The sequence below is a fragment of the Erpetoichthys calabaricus genome, chromosome 2 (assembly GCF_900747795.2).
Source record: "Erpetoichthys calabaricus chromosome 2, fErpCal1.3, whole genome shotgun sequence".
In the NCBI taxonomy this organism is placed as follows: domain Eukaryota; kingdom Metazoa; phylum Chordata; class Cladistia; order Polypteriformes; family Polypteridae; genus Erpetoichthys; species Erpetoichthys calabaricus.
The window spans coordinates 128,076,658-128,099,908 of record NC_041395.2 but is presented as its reverse complement, the minus strand read 5'-3'; the positions used below and the strand labels follow the sequence as shown (position 1 = coordinate 128,099,908).

At 36.5% G+C, this 23,251-nt stretch overlaps 1 protein-coding gene across 1 annotated transcript in view; it reads left to right on the top strand.

Moving 5' to 3' along the window:
- Positions 1-23,251, top strand: part of kcnab1a (potassium voltage-gated channel subfamily A regulatory beta subunit 1a) — a 356,546-nt gene that overhangs the window by 269,167 nt on the left and 64,128 nt on the right. Inside the window, exon 8 of the mRNA XM_028794498.2 lies at positions 7,652-7,738. Coding sequence (XP_028650331.1) covers positions 7,652-7,738 — 87 coding nt within the window. The remainder of the gene's footprint in view (positions 1-7,651; positions 7,739-23,251) is intronic.

Here is a 23,251-nt window from a genome sequence, read left to right as displayed (position 1 = left end):
CCTCACCTAGGACCAGTTTGCCTTGGGTGGCCCTACCAGGGGAATAAAGCCCCGGACAACAGAGCTCCTAGGATCATTGGGACACGCAAACCCCTTCACCACGATAAGGTGGTGGTTAAAGGAGGGGCGGTGGGTCACCATTTGCTATTATTTGTATTGATAGCGGATCATGGAGCATCTCAAAGTGGGATGATCACACATGACTAACACACACCTCCCATGATCTTGCTCGATCTATTAAGCACTCTGCCAATCATGTTTGATTCTCCATGGGGGAGCCCTTGTTCTCATGATTGCATTCCATTCACTAAAGGAGATGACCAAGATGTGACAATTGTGCTCAATTCACCAAAAGGGAGACTCTGATAATCAATTTTTTCTTTCGGCGTGTGCATGACAGCTGACAACCAATGAATACTTATGCGGAAATACAATTCCTATAATGCAGCAACAAGGAATAAGGAAAGGGTTGCTTTCTACCTCACAAATAGAAGAGATTCTGCTTGTCTGTCTGATGTTTTATGTACCATGATAAAATGTAAAAAAGTAGGAAAAGTGTTGAGATTGTGGCTGAACTCTGTCAAGTAGCAAGTTATTGGCAGCCACAAATGTGATGGTCTGCAAGCAGTTGCTAAATGTAACATGTGCAGCGATTGGCAGTGTTGTAAATTGACATTATCCCCCAACAAGATCAACAAAACTGCTGTTGGCAAGTTTAATATACCCAGTAACTAGAAGTTGTTTAAGTAGACGTGTAGGTGTGAACACACCAGCACTTACTCCCTTATTTTTTATAGCTTTCTTAGTTAACTGGATTAGGATTCCTTTATTATTTAAACAACACATGGCTGCAGTAGTGCAGACTTCCTTCATGTCATTTAGCTGAAAGTGAGCTGCTGGTTGCCTCTCCTGGTTCCTGATGCCCAGCCCATGTGACTAGGAGCTCTTCTAGCCTTCCTGAAGATTGTAACACTCCTGGTGATTTACAGTCCACTCTGAAGATGTTCTTCTGTGGTACTGTCTTTTGTGGAGTTCTGGACATTTCTGAAAAGGAAATGGATCATGAGAAATCCAGGGTTTCCTGTTGTTGCTCTTAGGATGCACCCTATGTCCATGTCTCACACACAACCATTCTTCTTCTCTAAAAATACTTGATAACAGAATTTATATCCAAACAAATCAGCTTCTTCCTAGAGACAAACACACCCTCAGAGGTCTCTGCAGGAACACTCTGGGAAACTCTAAAGGCCTTCTTAAGAGGACAGATTATTTCATATCTTTCCCACAGAAATAAATTAGAAACCAAGAAAGTGTCAGAGCTAAGAAGCGAATTTATTAGAATAGATGAAGAGCAAGCCAGGCGTCCAAGTGAGGCTCTTCATAGGAAAAGGCAGGCCCTGCATACAGAACTCAACATCTTAACAACTAAAGAAACTGAATAACTTATTTATAAGTCAAGACATCATTACTATGAACACGGAGAGAAAGCTAATAAGCTTTTAGCTCAACAAATCCACAAGCAAGAAGTTTGCAATGCAATCCCAGTAATCACCGACACTAATGGAGATGAAATCATTGACCATAAAAATATAATGCACACATTTAGAGACTACTATAAAACCTTATATTCTACTGAGTTTAAAGAAGACAACACACAATCTAATGCATTTTTTGGATACATTACAGATACCACAAATAGATACTTTTAGTGCTGAGGAACTGGATAAACCTCTGACCATATCAGAATTACAAGATGCTATAAAGTCACTTCAAGGCAGGAAATCAGCAGGCCCTGGTGGCTACCCTATAGAATTTTATAAGAAATTCTCCACTCAGCTAGCTCCCCTCTTATTGGCAATATTTACAGAAGCTAGAGACAATCAAATTCTACCTCAAACTTTTCCTCAAGCACTAATCACCATCTTTCCTAAACAAAATAAGGACTTGTTACAATGTGCATCATACATACCAATTTCACTTCTGAATAATGATGTTAAGATACTCTCAAAAATCATAGCTAGAAGGATGGAGAAAGTGATGCCTTAGGTAATATCACAGGATCAAACTGGATTTATTAAAGGCCGACACTTATCGCCTGTTTAATGTAAACTTACAGGTGGCGCAGTGGTAGTGCTGCTGCTTTGCAGTAAGGAGACTGTGGAAGATTGTGGGTTCATTTCCCAGTTCTTCCCTGTGTGGATAGCGCTTTGAGTACTGAGAAAAGTGCTATATAAATGTAATGAATTATTATTATTATTATATATTCACCAGCAAAGTCAAACACCCCAGAGATATTATTATCATTGGATGCAGAAAAAGCATTTGATATGATTGAATGGAACTACCTTTTCACTGCATTGGAGAAATTTGGGTTTGGCCCGAATATTTGTGCATGGATCAAACTACTGTACACCAGTCCAGAAGCCTCAGTCTGTATTAACAACATTTGTTCAGACTACTTTAAACTAGAACGTGGCACCAGACAAGGATGCTCTTTGTCACCACTGCTGTTTGCAATCGCTATTGAACCACTGGCGGTCCACTGTCGAAATTCTTATCAGATAAAGGGGATTATCTGAGAAGGACTGGAACAGAAAATTTCTCTATATGCCGATGATATGGTTTTATATACTGTATATCAGACCCAGAAACACTGTGCCTGTAGTTTTAACAGCACTTTCAGATTTTCGAAAGATCTCTGGTCTCAGAATTAATTTGAATAAAAGTATACTCTTTCCAGTGAATTCACAAGCATATAATATTAGATTGGACATCCTACCTTTTACCATAGTAGATCAGTTTAAATACCTAGGGGTAAATATCACAAGTAAACATAAAGCTCTTTATCAACAAAATTTCGGCGTCTGTATAGAAAAAATTAAGCAAGACTTGCATAGATGATCAACCCTTCATCTCACTCTAGCCGGAAAAATTAACGTTGTTAAGATGAATATCCTTCCTAAGCTTCTTTTTTATTTCAAAACATCCCAATATATATCAATAAATCATTTTTTAAGCAATTAGATTCAACCATAACCTCATTTATTTGGAACTCAAAACATTCATGTCTCCGAAGAGCGACCCTACAAAGACCTCAAGCAGAAGGTGGCATGGCTCTACCTAATTTTCAGTTTTATTATGGGGCAGCAAACATACCAGCCATAAAAACCTGGACACAAATAAATGAACATACACAGGCCTGGTCCGCAACAGAAGTAAAATCCTGCAGCACTTCTTTATATTCCCTGCTCTGCGCTCCAATAAATGCAAGTTATCGCAAATATACTAATAACCCAATTGTGCTTCACTCACTCAGAACATGGAACCAATTTAGAAAGCAATTTAAGATGGAAAATCTTCTATCTGTGACACCCCTGCAAGAGAACCACCTCTTTCAACCCTCGCAAACATATCCAGTTTTTAATATCTGGAAAAGATTTGGGATTAAATTGCTCAGAGATCTTTATATAGACAATATCTTTGCATCCTTTGAACAATTACATTCCAAATTTAACCTTCCAGCTACACATTTCTTTCACTATCTTCAAATTAGAAACTTTGTCAAACAGAACCTGCCCGATTTTACTCATCTCGTACCCTCCACCATGCAGGAAAAAATACTGCTCAACTTCGAGGACTTAGACACCATTTCTGCAATATATAAAATTTTATTAGAGTCCCTTCCTTTTAAAGATCCAAGAGGACAATGGGAAAAAGATCTCTTAATTAATATATCAGAAAAGGAGTGGAAGGTAGCAATGCAGAGAATTCACTCAAGCTCCATATGCGCAAAGCATAGAATTATTCAACTCAAAATTATATATCGAGCTCATCTGTCTCGCTTAAAACTGTCCAAAATGTTTCCAGGGCAAGATCCAACCTGCGAACGCTGCAGCCAAGCTCCTGCCTCACTGGGTCACATGTTTTGGGCCTGCACCAAATTAACATCATTTTGGACGAAAATTTATGTGCCTTTCAGACAGCCTTGGTGTCACAATCCCTCCTAACCCACTAACAGCTGTGTTCGGTGTTCTTCCAGATGGATTTGAAATGGATAAGGACAAACAAACTGTGATTGCATTCACTACACTTTTGGCACGTAGACTAATTTTGTTAAATTGGAAGAATTCTAACTCTCCTCTAATAAGTCAGCGGGAAACAGATGTTTTATATTATTTGAAATTGGAAAAAATCTAATTCTCAGTTAGGGGATCTGTACAGCATTTTTTCAAAACCTGGCAGGATTTAATCAATAATATTCTAGAATAAGAAGAAATAATTATTTCCGCATTTCTTTTCCTTCTCCATTTATCTTTTTCTGCCCTATTAAACTCAATAATTTAGGCATGTTTACAAGCTTTAAGTATTATTCCTTTGGCCATGCTCTTCTTCTCAGGGGTGGGGTTTCATTTGTTTTCAATCCTATTTTTCGTAAAAATTAATCTATATGTACGGAATGATTACAATAAAATTAATAAAAAAAAATACTTGATAACTCTCTGTCTTTACTAAGTCTTATCTTTTGGAAAATAATATAAAATACTGTATATTATGAGTTTTTTTTGTAATACAATATTGATTTAAAGGGTATCTGCAAGTATCTCTGTATGTACTATATGTTTGGGATGTACTTGCTACTTTCTTACTTATAATTCACATAATTTATTAAATAAACAGTTTATTATTAGTTGTATAAATAGCATTTATTATTTGTAAATACATTGTTTGAAATGCATTTTAGTCACTTTCTGTAGTTGTGTTGTTCAAGGCAGCATGTGCATTAATAGCCCTATTTGGTGAGAGGCCATTATTTCTAGTTGCACTAGTCCATTATATGTCAACACCTCAACAAATTAAAGAGGAACAAAAGTTATTAATTGCTTCAAAAAATGAAGATCAGCTAATATAGAAAATTCCAGGAACTTGGTAAGTTTATTCAAGTGCAGTCACAAACATAATCAGCATATGAGAGACAGGCTTATTAGAATCGCCAGACCTAAAAGTCAACAATTAACTGTATTTCAGATTATAGTTAAGATAAATGCTTCATCGAGTTCAAGCAGCAGACATATCTCAACATCAACCGTTCAGAGAAGATTGCATGAATCAGGGCATCATGGTAGAATTTCTACAAATAAACAACTACTGAAGGAGACAAACAAGAAAAAGGGGCTAGGGGCAGGAATCACAATATAGCGGGCATTTGGAAATGTTTTCTTTAATCTGATGAGTGGAAATTTAATTTTTTTCACTCCAACTTTCTTTTTGAGATGCAGAGATTGTGAAAGGATGGTGCCTGTGTGTATAGTTCCTGCCATGAAGCTTGAGGTTGGAGGTGACCAAGTGCTTTGCAGAAGATATTGTCGTCAATTTTTTAGAAGTGAAGGCACATTTACCTACCATGGCTTGTGTTTAATTGGGCCATCATTTGTTTTTCAACAAGACAATGACCCAAAAATACATCTCTAATTAGGAACTATTGGCAAAGAAGGAGAATGATAGAGTCTAAGCCTAACAGAGATGGTGTGGGATGAGCTAGTCTGGAGTAGGAAAGGAAAGTAGGCAACAAATACTGAGCATATGTGGCAGCTCTTTCGAAACTGTTGGAAAAGCATCCCAGGTGGTACCTTGTGAAGAGCAGCTGAGAGAGTGTGTGAAGCCATCACCGAGGCAAGCAATGGTTACTTTACAGAATGAACAAACGTTATTTGTCCACAGGGGTATTTTTATTTAATTCAAGACTCTAAAATTAAAGATAGTTGGCTTTGTCTAACAAATTTATGGTCATTGTGTAATTTCCATGTGATATTTCATAGTTTTCGATATTTCTCTATATTCAGTTTCCATGTGTTATTTCATATTTTTTGATATCTTTACTATATTCTACAATGTAGTAAATAGTTTAAAAAAACTTTCATTTTTTATGCATTATGTATATAGAGGAAGGGTACTGTGCAAAGGTTTGAGGCTAACTGAAAATCATAATTTTATAGCTAATTATCTGGACAGTTAAGTGTTTACAGTATTTGCTTGTGAGCACATTATCTAACATTAGAATAAATACAAAAAAAGCATGAAATGTAACAAGAATGCTTTTAGTTTCACAAAAATATTTGCACAAATTGGTCCAAGATGTTTGCATAGTCCTGTTTACATATATAGTAAAATGTGCAAGAAAAATGAAAATGATGCGGATCTCAGGTGGGAACAAGCCTAGTTTATGTTAGAAAATGAACTGATTATATGATGAGTGAGCATATAAGCAATTAGAAAGGACATTTTAGCTGTTTTAGTCTAGTAACAAAGACAAACTGAAATGTCTTACAAGTTCTATTATAAGGACAGGGGAAGACTCTGGTTGGAGTTACTGATCTTCTCCTGGGTATACAAACTCTGGATTGTAGGAGAATCAGAGACATTTTAATCCTACTGTCGTTTGCAAAAATCATTTCCTTCTTCCCTTATATTTACTCCCTTTAAGCTCCACATATGAGAAGACAGGACCACCACAGAATTTTTTCTACTCCAGGCATGTTGAAAACCTTTAATTATGCCCTTCATAGCACTTAAATTTGTTTCGATTGTGCCTCTTATCAGTAAAGAGCTCATTTGTCAGATCTCAGTTCACAGATTACTAATAGACAGCACTCTGTTCGGAGTGTGGGGAATCCTTTTCAATTTTATTAATATAATACTGACTGGAGCAGCAGCATCTCAATTGAGTCTGCTTGCTCTTTACCAGTCCTAGGCAAACATGACTAGAAGGTGAACATATAAATGGGGTTTATGTGTCATGACACTTTAGTATGACCAGCTGCATCACTAGGTCACACCTTGATCTATATGCATAGCATGTATTTATTGTAGATAGATAGATAGATAGATAGATAGATAGATAGATAGATAGATAGATAGATAGATAGATAGATAGATAGATAGATAGATAGATAGATAGATAGATAGATAGATAGATAGATAGATAGATAGATAGATAGATAGATAGATAGATAGATAGATAGATAGATAGATAGTGTTGTGCATGTGTGAAAGAGAGACATGCTCAGGGCTCCAGACAGGTAAGCAGTACCATCGCTTGGATAAAGGAGGTGCTTTTGCTGATGCAGCATCTTTTCATTCTACAGTTTAAAGGGATGTCAAGTGACTTCACTTCTGGTCTCCTGAAAGTAAGTCCCGTCCCTAACAGGAACCAGCGATTTAAAATGAACCTGCACCAGCCTCGAAAGCAACTGAGTCAGAATGATCAGGAGCTCCACTTTCTTTATGCCTTTGTAACACCTGCATGTACTCTTTATTTTTACCTTTTAGCCATTTCATTTAATTTACTGGCAGCACTTTGTGTCTCACAAGGCTTATTTGTGATGATATATACAGCAGATAGGCTCTACTGCTGCATTTTATCTAAGTGTCTACCCATAAAAAATACGTGTTCTCATAATCCAGCTATTTGAAAGTTTGAAATGAGTGTTTGAGGGTTAACTGATCCCTGCATTTTACAAATTGTCTTGCTGTCGTGGAGACTAATCAACTTTACTTTTGAACAGACCCCTTTTAAGCTTTCTTTTTGATCAGATATCTACTAAAGTATTTTTAGAGGTGCACATTGTCAGCTCTGCTTTTTTATAACTCACAGGGTTAAAGGGCTCTCTTCAGAGACTTCAGCTTGAGTATGTGGATGTCGTCTTTGCAAACCGACCAGACAATAATACCCCAATGGAAGGTGAGTTACAGGTGACTTTTAAAACTATATTTTAGTCTGATTTTTATTACTTTTTCAGGTACTGATCTCACAGTCAATAGTAGGTTCATTCGATGTTATGGGAGAACTTTGAAGTTTCATTAAGGAAATTAGATTTTGTTTTGGAGAGCATTTTGTTATCTATGCTGTTGGTTCAGTTTGGAGTCAACGTCAAGACTGTTTGAGCACCTGTTTTGCTGGTAAAATGTATTTTTGCAAAATGTAAGACTAGTTGGCTATAAGGATTCTTCAATAAGTGATGTATGTGTTATGAATGTGCTCCTGTAATATGTGTTCAACAAAATGTATGGGTACTGAAGAATTAATTTTTAACAGCAAAACCATAATCTAAGCCTTAATTGAAAAACTCTTTGTTGTGTAGTTTAAGTTTCACCTATTCACAGATGCTGAATAGAGATGTACCCCAAGGGTCAATAAGACAAAATCACTTTAGTGTAAGCAGTCTATCCTCTTGTTCTAAAGTACAGTATTGTCATCAAATGATTTGTTAGCTTTAGCCTAAGATGTGGCACTTCTGAAAGGCTAACAATCTTACCTGAATCAGCTCTGTTCTGCTCTTTAAGTATTTGCATGTAGAAAATAGAAGACAATCCAATCTCTGCTTGTGTAACTTCTTTAAAGCAAACTTGCCTTACATTTAAGTTCTTTAATTCTCTTGTACTGAGGTGTGCAATTATATTGTGATAATAAAAAAAAAACCTTAGCAAAAGGTTGGGATATTGAAATTATCTTGCACATAACTAGAAATTGGCAAAACGCCTTGTGCTTACTTCACATCACACAAAAAACTTTTAACTGCTTCTTTATTTCTTATGCAAATGAAAAGAAATAACTGGTAGATCTACGTAGCTAAAATGTCCATTCAGTGAGATCTCCGTGTATAGATTATGACTATGAATTCCCTGAAGCTACACTATGTCACTCATTCCAAATGAAAAGTACAGCAAACATGCTATACCGTACTTTTGTGTGATTAGCCTTGATAAAAAAATGACCTAAATATGAAAAAAATGCATACATGGAATTAGGTGGGGATATCTAGTGCAGCTAGATAATTGAGTTAGAAATCCCTAGGCAAACGAAAGAGCATGAGGTTAATTATTTCACATTTATTGCTGCCTTCTTTGAGGATTTCCAAATGTAATAAGCAAAGGACTTTATTTGCTAATGTGTTAAAAAAAAATCAGATTTTTTTTTTTATTTATGGTGAATGGCATTGGAATTGTGTGGCTGCAGTGCCACTCTTTCACACTAAAGTTCTATAGAACAGAAAGGCTCTTGTTTGGCACAAATGGCGACACTGAATCACTACAGTAACATCCATAAAAGAATGTTCAGTTTCTAACACTTTTAGCTCTGAAGATTTTTCATAATTAGAAACCTATTAGCTCAACCTTTCTTTCTTTCTTTCTTTCTTTCTTTCTTTCTTTCTTTCTTTCTTTCTTTCTTTCTTTCTTTCTTTCTTTCTTTCTTTCTTTCTTTCCCAGTTTGCCTGATTCATACTTTTATTTTACAGCATGCATGCTGACTAAGTGGCTCACATAAATGTGTATTTACATACACACATATACAGTTAGGTCCATAAGTATTTGGACGGTGACTCAATTTTCATAATTCTGGCTCTATATGCCACCACAAAGGATATGAAATAATTACATGATTGAAGTGTAGGCTTTCAGCATTAATTCAAGCGGTTTAACAGAAATGTAGTATGAGCCATTTAGCAATGACAGACATTTTTATACATGGTCCTCCATTTTCAGGGGCACAAAATTATTTACACAATTGACTGAGAAGCTGTTCCATAGCCAGGTGTGAGTAGGTCCCTCATTAATACTTACTATTAATATATACAGTATATTACTTACTATTAAGAAGGTGGAAGGTCTGGAGTTCAGTGGTGTGGTATTTGCATGTGGAAGCTGTCGCTGTAAACTCTTAATATGAGGTCCAAAGAGCTGACCATGGAAGTAAAAACAAAAAGTAAACAAAACAAAAATACACCAGATACACAAGGAGTGGTCAAATCGGACATCTGGTACGTTCTTAAAGAGAAGAAATGCACTGGTGAGCATAACAACACCAGAGGGCTTTGGACAATGATGGAGGACAGCTGTGCTGGATGATAGCGGAATTCTGTCCTTGGTGAAGAAAAACCAATTCACAACATTTAACATTCACCTGCATGTGATTAAAAAAGTACCAAACAACATGTTATTATTATGTACTTCCTGTGGAGCAGGATGTGAATGCACTATAAGAAAAATACTGAGGAAATTAAAAGAAAAAAGTGGAGCCAAGCAGGTCTGCAGCTAGACACTTTTCAAAAATTGCAGGTTATGAAGTATAGCTAAGCAACTCTTCTTGAAAATATAATAGGGAGAAACAGAATAATTGAAGACAGCTTGCTTGAGAGAGTAAAACTAATTAATAATTTTTACTGTTTCTTGTCAGTAGAAATCAAATCAAGTCCATAACATGATGACACAATTCTGCTTTTAGGTTTCTAAGTCCCTGTGTCTGTGTGGGTTTCCTCCGGGTGCTCCCAAAATCCAAAGACATGCAGGTTAGGTGCATTGGCGATCCTAAATTTGCCCTAGTGTGTGCTTGGTGGATGGATGCGTGTGTTTGTGTGTGCCCTGTGGTGGGCTGGCACCCTGCCAGGGGTTTGTTTCCTGCCTTGCACCTTGTGTTGGCTGAGATTGGCTCCAGCAGACCCCCGTGACCCTGTAGTTAGGATATAGCGGGTTGGATGATGGATGGATGGGTTTCTAAGTCAATACAGAGTTGGGATTCATAGAAACAAATTAAATCAACTTTGAATGATTTTTAATCATTATTAAATGATTGAAACGGTACTGAGTATCTATTGTCCTGTGGTAGGAGACGTTGTAACAGACTCTGTGTATCACAGAGTGCAGTGTAGCCCACGACTGAAGATGATTTCCACAGTCTATGGACTGGGGGGGTTACTATTTTTGAATATGAAACATAAATAGGACCAAAATACAGAACAGAATACAGAACACACTTGAACCAAGATCCTGTTGACTTGCAGTCAGACATGCTGCCAGCATGAGCATAGTCTAGAAGTAACATGGCCATTTCTGACAGTTAAATGCAAAACATCATTGTAGTTTGATTTGATTTCTTTCCAATTAAGTTAAATTTTAAGATTTGTCTGGGGCTTGGGGCTATGTGAATTATTAAGTCATGAAAACTGTTTTTCCTTAGGTGATCTTGTCAGTCAGTTAGTGAGGTAGTCAATCAAGAACATGTGGCTTTATATACAGTATATATCTAATCAGACTGAAGTTACCGTATACTCTCTTGATTTTGTTTCAGTTAGATGACGCTTCTCATTCCATGCTTAAATTTAAATTCTAGTATCATGGACTATTGGTCTAGAATTTAAATTTAAGCATGGAATGAGAAGCGTCGTCTAACTGAAACAAATTCAAGAGAGTATACGGTAACTTCAGTCTGCAATACTTATGATGTCACTTGAGATTTGCTTTCTCAAGGGCATCATTCTAGACAAACTATTTCAAGGCATTTGTTATGTGTACTAATAATATGCATTGCCATTTTTATTCAAACAGATGGCATATGCACTCAAAACTATAACCTAATTAAAGACATTTTTAAATATAAAATGATAGATAGAGGAAGGAATAATCTATTTGGAGCACACTAACTGTGATACATTGGGTAGTAGCTGATGGGATGACTACAAGAATCTCATAATCAGATCCTGGACAGCCAGTATGCCCTCCTTATAGTTGTTAATGGAATTTGTTATTTATTACATGATTTATTCCTCCTCTGATTTTGCTAACCTCCTTTACATTAACCCAAAGCATCCATTGGGTTTGGATTTCTGTGTAAATATGGTTACACCCAACTGTCTCACGGAAATAGCTATATTGTTGGCATGCGTTGTGTTAAGAATGAACAGCACTCAGTACAATATTCTGCTGCCATCTAGTGAATAAAACCATTCTGCAAAAAAACTCCATGAATATTTTTATATTTAACCAGTCTATTTTAACTCATCAATATTCATCAGTGGGATGGGTTTTCAACCAAAAACCACAGTGGCATGTAAGCGAAAAAGTGTAAAGCCAGTTTTAGAACAGACTGAAACAAAAATCATTAGTTGAATCAAGTGATAGTGATGACAACACAAATTGGTCATCAGATGTCGATGCATAGAGTACTGTATGACTGAACCACTGGGATATGCCTGGTGAATTAGGTCATGTAAAGTATAGTGGGCCAAAAAATGTAAAAAGATTGTGATCATCGGAAGGACAGAAAAGACATTAGCCTCCTAAGCACTGTTCACAAATCGTCAACCGTTAATGTTAACATAAGAATAAATGTAGAATTCACTAAACGTTGTACTGTGGTAGCCCACAGTAACACAAGGGGCACATCAATCGTGCAAGTCAGGCACTTGCATTCTACACTCAACTATACAAGCAACAGAAGAATATTTTAAGAAAAGTGTGCAAAGAAACATGCTTCTACTATCCTAATGGAAACCTTGGACTATGCATTGTTGATTGTTTCAAAACATAAGATGAATGACATGTACTCAATCTGCATTAGTACAGCAGTGGACACTGTTACTTTTACACATAACTTTTCTTCTTAAAATGTAATGTTTTTGGCTTATTAATAACGGTAGATTACTAGAGTGTTTAATGGACTAGAATGATATTAGTGCTTCCTCTATTTTATTAATTTTAATTTTTTCTATTTTAAATTTTCCTTCAGTAAGTTGTACCTTGTTAATATATGGATGTAACACCAAGAGAGAAATTGCTAGCAGCTATGTTGCCTGGAAGTAAAGTTCAAGTTATTGTGTCAGTTTGTCTAATGTGTCAGTAATACTGCCTTTTGAGATAGGATTCTCAAAAGCTGTGGTAATATGTGTGAGGTGCAATCTGCTGGAATGAAAAATGCAGTGCAGTTTATTAGTCCTTGCATTTCAAAACACATACTGTATACAGTGTACACATACATACTGTATATATTATAGTAGAGGCCATAATGGAAGAATATCATGGAAGGAGCTCAAGCCTGACTGGGATGGTTAGTGATCCTTATGCCAGTTGGGGTAAAAAGCTAATGGAAGGACTGGGCAAACATGGATGCCAGAAGCAGTTCATTCCCCCACACAATAGGTGGCAGTGTCCTTCAAGGCTGGTCTCAGTTAGGACTCCCACAGGGTTGTATGGGAACTGGAGTATAGAAGAGCATCCCTTTAGGTGTCCTTGAGTGCTGCAAGAGGGAGCTGTTGGAGGAAGACTGCCCTGGTTTCTGTATGACCAGGAAGTGCTTCTGATGACCATTGCTGCGACACAGGAAGCATTTATGGTTCTGGTATCAAAGAAGCCTGCTGCATCTTCTCTGGGAGTAACAGTCAGGAAGCAGAGGTGACAAACTCACCAGGAGGGCAAAGGAAAACTGAAACACACCTATAAAGTATTGGAGGGGATGTGGCAGAAGCCCCATTTAATGTCATGGTGTCAATGGAAAAAATACAAAGTCTGTATGAATCATAAGGATTTGAAGCCCTTGAACAGAGGTTTATCCAAAGACTCTTGAGGAGGCAGCTCTGTGTCCATATTTTCAATTGCACTTGCAAGATTGGCAAAGTGGGTACCGTACTATCAGAACAACTGCAGTACATGTCTCCTGGCTCAACAAATTGTTACACATGTCAAGAAAAGTAGTCCAGTGATTGTTTTTCTTTTTTGTGAGATCTTTCTTTAAACACTGATTAACCAGCAGAGCAATGTGAAATTACATCAGGGAAACATTTCCAGAGAGAGACTAAACTCTTTTCTTCCTGTGTCAGTGATGCGAATATGTTTCACAAAAGTTTTTGCGATGTCAATCTCTATGCTTTTCTAAGAATTCAGTTTCACATAAATCACTAGCTGGTCACTAATTAGAAGTCAAATGAATATTATGAGTCTGGGAATATATTGGCAATCTTGTTAAATCTCTCTAGAACTGCCTTTCACTGAATGAATAACTTTTTGTGTTTATTTATATTTATTATGTAAATAGTCAATTGTAAAGTTTGTATTTGTGTCTACCTCTGAACTTGTCACAGTGATCTGCACCTGCACTCAGTGAAGAGCACTATACAAAAATAAACTAAATCGAATTAAAATGAATAAGGAAAAAGACCACGTAGCCATCTGCATGAGAGTATTCAGGCTATCTGCCAGCTAACTGTATTTTGTTGAAAATAAAAACCTGCATAAAGACACGATAGGACTTATCCGTATAATTCGCCTATTGTTGAAATAATTAACTTAATTAGATACCCTTCTTAAATCCATCCATTATTCAATTTTAACTTGCATTTCCAGTGCACAGTTGCGAGTAACCAATGCTTACCTTGTCAGCATTGGCCAAAGGCAGGAACCAGTCTTTAATGTAGCACTGTTGTGATATGCTTTGGGGTAACCTTTCTTAAATATACTACAAAAAGGGATGGGGGAAGGCTAACTGTTGCAGTGCTGACCTGTGAGCTCAAGGCTATGAGTTCAATCCTGGCAATTCACTCACTGTGTGACTTGGTGTGTGTCAGTTCATCTGCCAGTACGGTGATTGTAAAAAAATAAATTAACAATTATGTAATTCACTTCTGATGTGTAAGTCTCAAATAAATAAATGTCATTACAACATGTCTTTTGTGTAACAAGCACGGCATCTTCTTTTAATGGCCTGACATTGTCTTGAGTTGGCGTGGGTGGAAAATCTAATCATGCGGGACATCTTTCTGTTTTGATTAACATTAGCTGTTCTTATTATGTAGTCTATTGTGAAAAAAGAAAAAGCATATGTCTAAATGCTTTACATAGATTTTTTGGGTTTTATAACAATATTGAAGTTATCGTTTTAACAAATATGTGGATGTGCACAAAATGGAGAATCAATTTTTCATTCAGATTTTTGTGTCATTTATGTTTAGATTCAAATTATTTTTTTTCCCTTGAATTAAATGTTTTCTGAGTGAAGACCACATTGGTTAGCACTGATGCAAACAATTGCAGAGTTCTGGCTCCAGATCCTATGTGTCGTTTGTGAAATCTCCCCATGTTTGTAAGGGATTTTTCTACAGGTGTTCTAGTTTTACTGACAAACTGGCAACTCTACATTGACCCAATATGAGTATGAGATGAACTGGCAATTCGCTCAGGGTTGGTTCCTCAGTTGCCCTCAGCAATACCAGGATAGTAAATGGTTTCTCACTTTCATAAATTAGATAAGCTTGTTATGAACTGATTAGATGGACAGACAGCTCAAAACACAAACTTTCACTTTTAAGTACTAATACATTAATCATAGGCTGCCTCATTTTGTATCATTTCTTCTGCTTCCATAGCAAGGAGAGCTGCTATCACTGAATACCCGATCTGCAGCAAACACAACATTTTCACATGTAAATAAGCCTAATATAATCAAATTCTTTAATTCCATACTGTTTATTTTCATTTATAGCTCAAGAATATCCAGAAAGTGAAATAAGCCCTGGGCTCTTGCTCATTTCTGTTATTCCTCGATCTCTCATGGCTCATCTGCCTCTCTGAGTGCAGAAGGCAGTGCTGATTGTCAAGAGTGGAGTTGAAATTAGTCAGTCTGCATCCTATGTTACCCATGAAGCGGAAACAATCCCAACATCCCTACCTCCAAACTGTTAGAGTAATAAGTGGGCATGTCCTCTTGAATTGTTACGTGACTTGGACTATGAATAAATAAACTCACACATGCAATACATGTAGTGTCTGTCTCTGTGGTTAACCTGGATTCCTTTTGTAGTCTGTAAATATAAATAAAAAAGTAAACAAATGCAGTAAATAAATAAAAGGAAAGCAGACGTTTTCTGTCCTAATATTATCTTAGGTGTACTGGCACTTTTTAAAATTGCTTAAGCAGTTAAGCCTTCTCTCTAGCTTGGCATCCATCCAGTATATTAGCACAGTAAAAATCTTTTTTAAGTTGTTGTTCATTTTGGAAGGAATATTTCCATCCAATCAACACTGAAAAAATGTACAAACTCTACACGGATAGTGGCTGGGTAAGAAATTGAGCCCTGGTCACTAAAAATATGACCAGTACTGTGTCACTTAGGAGTATTTATCTTATTAAAATTTAAACTCCCATATTTTTAAAGTTATATAAAATTCTTGCTTTTCAAACAGTTCTTTTCTTTTTCTTTTTGCCATTAGCAAGCTAGACTTATTATTTTTTTAGGTAAGAAAATTTTCATTATATTTTTCTTCCCTACTTATGTTATAATATTTTCAAGAAAATATTTTGGTCTTTAATCCATTTTGTTCAATTTCCTGATATTTATTATTTATATCTAAAAAATCTCCCACTTTACATTTAGAAAGGTATTTCAGAAAACAGAGGAACTACAAATACCAACGGATCTCACCAGAATTTTTTTTCAAACTTTTCATTAATTTATTTTTTTTAAGTCATTTATATTTCTTAGACAGTCAATTGATAGAACCTCCATCTAACCTGTATCACTCTTTATGTGATAAACATGTATATGGAATTTTATTAATATAAAATTGTAGACTGCTTCTTTTAATATCTTTTTCTTTTCGAGCAAATTTTTTTTTAATTAGATTTTTTAGTTTCTTTGGAATTTGTATACTTTGCTATAGAAACTCAATAAACCTTTTCTTTCTCACTATGTATTTGTTGATAATACACTTTTCCTGTATTTCTGCCAAAAATGTAGGCGGAGCCAAACCCATATATTATATTGTGTACTGATCAAATAATTTATTATGTAGTTTAACATTTTCAGTAATAACAATAATAATAATTCTTTACATTTATATAGTGCTTTTCTCACTACTCATGCACTTTACTTATTATAATTTAGCCAATAAGTCTGTAAAATTCATTCCACAGTATCTCAGTAATAATATTCTCCATCCCTGCTTTTTACTCCAGTTTACAGTTATGACTAAATTTAATAAAAAACATTTTTGATGCTCACCATGTTGGGTGGTTTCTGCCTGATTCGGCTGGTGTAGGCTGCCAACCCATGATTTTGAACTAGATTAAGCAGGTTTGAAAATGTAAAAATGAATAGTATCTTTTGGCATTCATATTTTTATTCATGAAATTAATATTATTAGCTCTGAGGGGCTTCAAAAATCTCTGTTATGTGTTCCATTTCCTTAATTTTTAGTTTTCTAATTGGCCTATAATTTCATCCATCCATCCATTTTGTAGCCTGCTGATCCAGTTGATGCTAACAGCTAGTAGATGCCTGTCTCTGGCAGCTAAATGTGCAAAACAACAATGCAAAATAGGGGCCAACTCACTTAGCACATGCCTCTGTCATGTGGAAGGAAAACCAGAGTAGTCTGAGGATAATGAGCAAACTCCACACAGGCAGTGTCCATATTACAAATTAGACCTAATACACCAAAGATAGGAGGCAGTAGCACAAGTCTGTGCACCACAATATCTCTACAAGCCATATTTGAATACTTTTTTTGGAGTTTAATAAACAAACCATCATCTTATAATTATACTGTGTTGAGCCTGAAGTCTAATGATCGAAATCTTTAAGGTTTATGGTGACTATCACAGGTCATGAATTTTATATGAATTCCAGTTAAAAGCTTAGGGCATTTTCTAAGATATCTGCTATCATCCAATACCTTAATGTCCATTTATATGCGGGCACCAATAACACTCAAAGCTCCCTATACTATCCAAGGAGGAAACTGACATTTCTTGCAGCAAAACAACATAAATAAATTTCACTAAATGCATTTTGCCAGAATACAACGGAATTAAGTCAATGAAGTTAAACTAAACCTGTGCCAATTTTCAAATAACCCCACTGGAATTTCTCTTTCACAAACAAGAACTTTTAGCAGACACACCAGACAAATTCAAATATTAGAATTTTCCAATATAGAGAGAGATCTGATAATCCTTCTTCTTGAGCGACATCAAGAGATCCATCCGCTAAACAGCAGGATGTGATCACGCAGTCTGTCAGGCAGGATTTGAAGAAGCAGTGGTAAGACAGCAAACTAATGAGAACGTATAGCAGCATTGGCACCACATCCTGAAATTACTTTCAAGTATAGCTTTGGGTGAAAAGAAAAAAAAAAACAATACACCTTTCACCATTAAACACAGGTAATCATTTTTCACTAAGATTGATGGTGTTCATGTGATTCAGTGTCATAATCCCTGGCTTTCAATTAGGCTTGTGGCTACAGCAAATAGCTCTGGGCCTCTGGGCTTTCACTCTAGCCCATATCTCAATTATAAGGATCTGAGATATCTTTGTACTGAAATATCTTGTAAAATAAAATCAACACCTGTAGTGAAGCAAAACTTTTTTTGGCAGGTGATTTACTTTAGAAAGTCCATCAAGGACACAAATGCAGATGTGTGTGTGTCTCATTTAAGTTAATCAAGGCCAGCTACCACAATTGTTTGTTATGTTCAGTGTTTCACTGCCGCCACCGCCACCTCAAAGCAGAAGTCGTTAAAAGCATTCATTCATCTGTATCCTTGCCAAGAATGAGCTCTCTTCTGTATGGAAATGAAAGCCCACAGCCCTCAGATTGTCACGAGCCCTGGAGTGAAGGTGTTCGTACACTAACACTCTGTACTTCATAAGTACATAAGTACATACGTATTTCCTTTATATTTAGCAGCTGAGTGGGAGGAAAGAGCAGTCTGCAATTTATTCACAAACATAATTATGAAAGAGTACATAGAGTTCTCGCCCAGAATCTGTGATACCTCAATTCTCCTCTTTTTCTCTTTTTTACGTTGACTACTTTTCCTCCCTCCAGTTGGGTCCTTGCCCCAACTCACCTCCTGAGTATAATCTTAGTCAATCTGTCATCTTGAGTTGTTCTCTGGATTCTTCAGGGGATGAGTCAGTTATATAGCATCAGGCAAGATTTTTTGGTAGTGGCATGTTGCTGGCCCAACACCCATCATCATTCAATTAGCTTTTGATTGACTAATTGACCCCTCATCATTTCAATTATCTTTAAAAAGCCACAATACTGCTTGTGCTCTTAGAAGGGTAACTTAATTCCAGATTCTCCAGGCTTTTGTCCGATTGCTACCTGCTCTCCAAAACAATGTGTTTTAAACTTTCCTAAGCTCTTTAGAGTCTTACTATTTCTTGTAAGGAAGACCAGACTTCTACTGGGTTACCTACCTTCTAGCATCCTGGGAAAGCAGTATCCATTTACTTCCAGTTAGCCCTTTTGTCTCTTTCTCTTCTTTTTAAACTCCCTTGTCTCTAACTCTCCTGTGTCATCCACTGTGCACACAGGGTGTACCACCTCCTGATGGTGTACTTCCACCTGAACATGCATAATGATGTATACTCACTGCCAGTGGCTACCCATTTCTACTTGCAATTCTACTTATATCACCATATCTCTCTATTATAAAAAAAAATCTTGGATGGAGACGAGACGTGATTTTCTCGGAGAGACACTTGTACGTCTTGCGAGAAAGAAATTTAACCACACCCGGGGCCAGAAATAAAGGACAAAGAGTAGATGACAAAGTAGAATGTCGTAAAGATTTCAAAAATGTTGGCGCGCTACACATGCAGAGCAGGTTAGAAATAATGGAAGTACGAAGGATAGGAAAGATCGCATTAGTGCAAACAAATGGAAATTATTACTCGGTGAAATAATGGAACAGCGAAAACAGATCGAATATATTGTTTGGATTTTCATGCCAGGGAGAATTAAAAGATTCCAAAAATGTTGGCATGGTATGAAGTCCCATGAGACGGAGACTTTTAACATGAGATTCTTTCAAGTCAAACCCTACTTACAACTATTTTCAAACAAGACCATGGTCATTTAACCTCAGTCATGTGAATGCTTTTGTCAGACACAGTTCCTGTGCTCTCAGCTCAGGACAATAATTTTATACGTTCAAGATGACACATTAACAACAAAGTGAAGAAGAAAGGGCATGGACAAACATTCGAAAAAGTTGTTTTATTTAGTAAAGAGAAAGAAACGATATTCATTCAGAGTCAGTTATACATTGCATTGTCACGATGTCAGTCCAAAGACGGAATCAAAATTCAATGTGATATTGAAGAAGTGAAAATAATGCATATATAACATTCCCATGAAAATAACAATCTCTTTAAATTGTATATCCGGCTAACCAAACCTGGGGGTGGGTGAACGAAGCGAGCAGGGGGCAGAGCCCCCTAGTAGAAATCCAAAATATTTACTTACAGTATGTATGTGTTAAAATTCAATTTACTGTATTTCCACCAAAAATGAGTAGGCTAATTCTTGTAGTTTCATATGGCATCTTTCATTTTCAACAGCCTTTTTTACCTTTTATCTGTGTAAATCCTATGTTGATTTTTGCTGTGTTAGTTTAATGACTTTATCATCATTCATTTCTATTGACAAGTAATCTTGATGGCTTTGCATAACGGTGACACATGGTATATTAAAGATTTGGCTACAGGCTAGTAATCAGATTTAGTTGTGGAGGCACAGCTAGTTCAGCCTTTACTCCAAAGTGAAAGTGTGACCCTGAAAAAATTAGTTTAATCTATTGTGAACATTTGTACCATAGCTCTATACATGTAAGGCACTCTATGGAATGTCTCTATCTGTAATAAAAGTTCTTTGACTGATATGTTAAGTATAATGTATATTCCTGAATTAATACGGCTGTGTGATAGTGTGTTCCATGATCATTTTTTGTCTTGTCCAGGGCTGGTTTCTGCCATGCACCTGATGCTGATTGGATAGGCTCAGGACCCACTGTGACCCAAAAATTTGATTAAGCGAACTCAATAAATGGACTGATGGATGTCAGATACTAAAAGTAAACATGAGTCTGCCCCCCCTCTTACATTGTTCTCCTACAACAAACAAAAATACATTTGTATAGACAGATACATACAGTATAACATAGAATCCAAATGGGACAGTGCAAATGTAATAACTAAGAATCCAAAATGAGAGTTTATTTGTTAAACCTTTTATGAAACAAGAGCTGTGATTATATGCCACTGTCCCGTTCCTAAGCAACAAATCTCAATGTAAATACAGAGAATGTCGATAATAAGGTTGACCTCCTGTACTCTGAAGATGCCCTCGCCCTATTCTCACCAGCTAGCCAGGTGTAAAGGTGAAACTTCTGTAATCTCTCAGATGAAAAAAGACTTATACTCTGTTCTGTTGTTGCACTCATCTCCCTTGGCAGATTCACGTCCTTTGGCAGATTCCTGCATTACTTCACTCCACTTATGGAGTGCCCTTGTTTCATGAAAGTCGCCCACACATTCTGTTTCCCCAGCAGCTTTTGACCTCATGTGTGCAAGATGTCATGTTGCACAGTGTAATCTCCTCTCCTGCTGTTGATAATATAGTCGCCTCTTGCACAGTGATAACAGCGACTGTGCTGTGAGTGATTCTGACAAATGCCATTGTCTTCTTTGTATTATAGTATAGACACACATATTAAGAAAAGCATATTTCAAAATATTTGAGATGCCACTGGTCTTAATGAGAAATTTTTGTTATAAACAAAACAGAGAATATTATCACATATAGCTGTTTTCTGTATACTATCTATCTATCTATCTATCTATCTATCTATCTATCTATCTATCTATCTATCTATCTATCTATCTATCTATCTATCTATCTATCTATCTATCTATCTATCTATCTATCTATCTATCTATCTATCTACACTTGTATATAAAATATCAGATAAAGGGTTATCTGGCTAGGTTAAAGTGGCACCAAGATGGCAGCTGTCTATGTAAAGCCTATAAAAATAAAGAGAAAATTATATTTTCACAGGCAGCTGCATTGAATTTCTGCATTTCAAAGAGGAGGCATGCTGCATGTGCCATCAACAATAACAATAACACCAGATGAAGTTTGAAAATGGATGATTGCATAATAATAAAAATAATAATAATAATAAAATGCAAGCTCCTTGTGACCCTGAATAGGATTTAGCAAGTTTGAGAACATACCACTAATTATAATGATAATAATGATGGATTACATAAGGATGTAATGTCCAAGAACAGTTTGCATGTGCTCTAGACATTTCACTGGGCATTCCAGTTTACCTTCTACATCACAGAAATGTGTGCATCAGTTTAGTTGGTGACTGCACTTATACTGGTAACTGTGGATGTGTTTGTGAGTAGGCCCTGCATTAGATTAGAACCCCATCCACACAAGCCAAACTTTAATTGAAATAAACAGGTTTGAGAATAATTAAAATAATGCAAATAATAATGATAATAATGAGAAACACAGTGGGGTAGGAGTTCACGTTGCTGCTTCACAACTCAAAGATGCAGAGCTCATATCATGGCCCATTTACTCTCTATGAGGCATTTACCTGTTCTAACATATCTGTAAGAGTCTTTCTTCAGGGACAGAAGTTTTCCCCTCCCATCACAAAGATTTGCACACTTCAATAATTAAAAACTCTAAACTATTCTGGTATGGGTGAGTGCGGGTATGTGAATTTGATGGTTGTCACTGCTGGATCCTGCCTTCTGCACAGTTCTTTTGGAATGAGCTGAAATTCTGCTCGAACTTGATTGAACAAGCTAAGAGCACTGACATAGACAGAGGTCATTTATATTTTCGTTTTCATTTTCACTCCTCTTTTTCTGGTAAAGGTTGTGGTGTTAGCATGCTCAACTATGCTGACCAGGCCTCCTTACATATAGCAACTTTAACCACATTCACTTGGTAAATTCCCAAGCACTCATAGGCCAGTCATAAGATATAATTCCTCCAGGTAGTCTGGGTCTGCCCCAGGACTTCTCCTAATATGCTGTGGCTGGTACATCCCTGGCTTCATGAGGGAGGCAGCCAAAGGAATCTTAACAACATACTCAAGCTACCTTAGCTGTCTTCACTTCAGTTCTATTCTGAAGTTCACTAAATGTTTTGAGCTCTTCAAGTTATCTTCACCCTATCCTAAAAGTCATAACAAAATTCCCCAACACACATTTAATGATTAAGTGTTGCAGTAATGGAGACACAGTCATGACAGAGCGTCACAGACTTGAATTCCAAGTGGAAGAAGTCCGCTTGTCCATTGAACAAGTTAGATACTGACCACTTGGGTGTCACATAAATAATTAGCAGATTGGAGTCTTCTTCATTATAAGAATTAAGACAAATTGCTCCATCAACTAAGAACATTCATGCAGCATTATCCATGGAGCTATCAATATACCAATCCTCTCCATCTCTGAGCTGGATGAGGTCTCCAGTATAGGTTATAATAGACAATAACCCCAGCAATGTTGTGCTTGGACCTCATCTCCGGTACTTGTACTGTTGATATTATTCTTTTGTTCACTTTCCTCGGTTTCTGACCTTCAATTCGGATAGGAATGCAGGT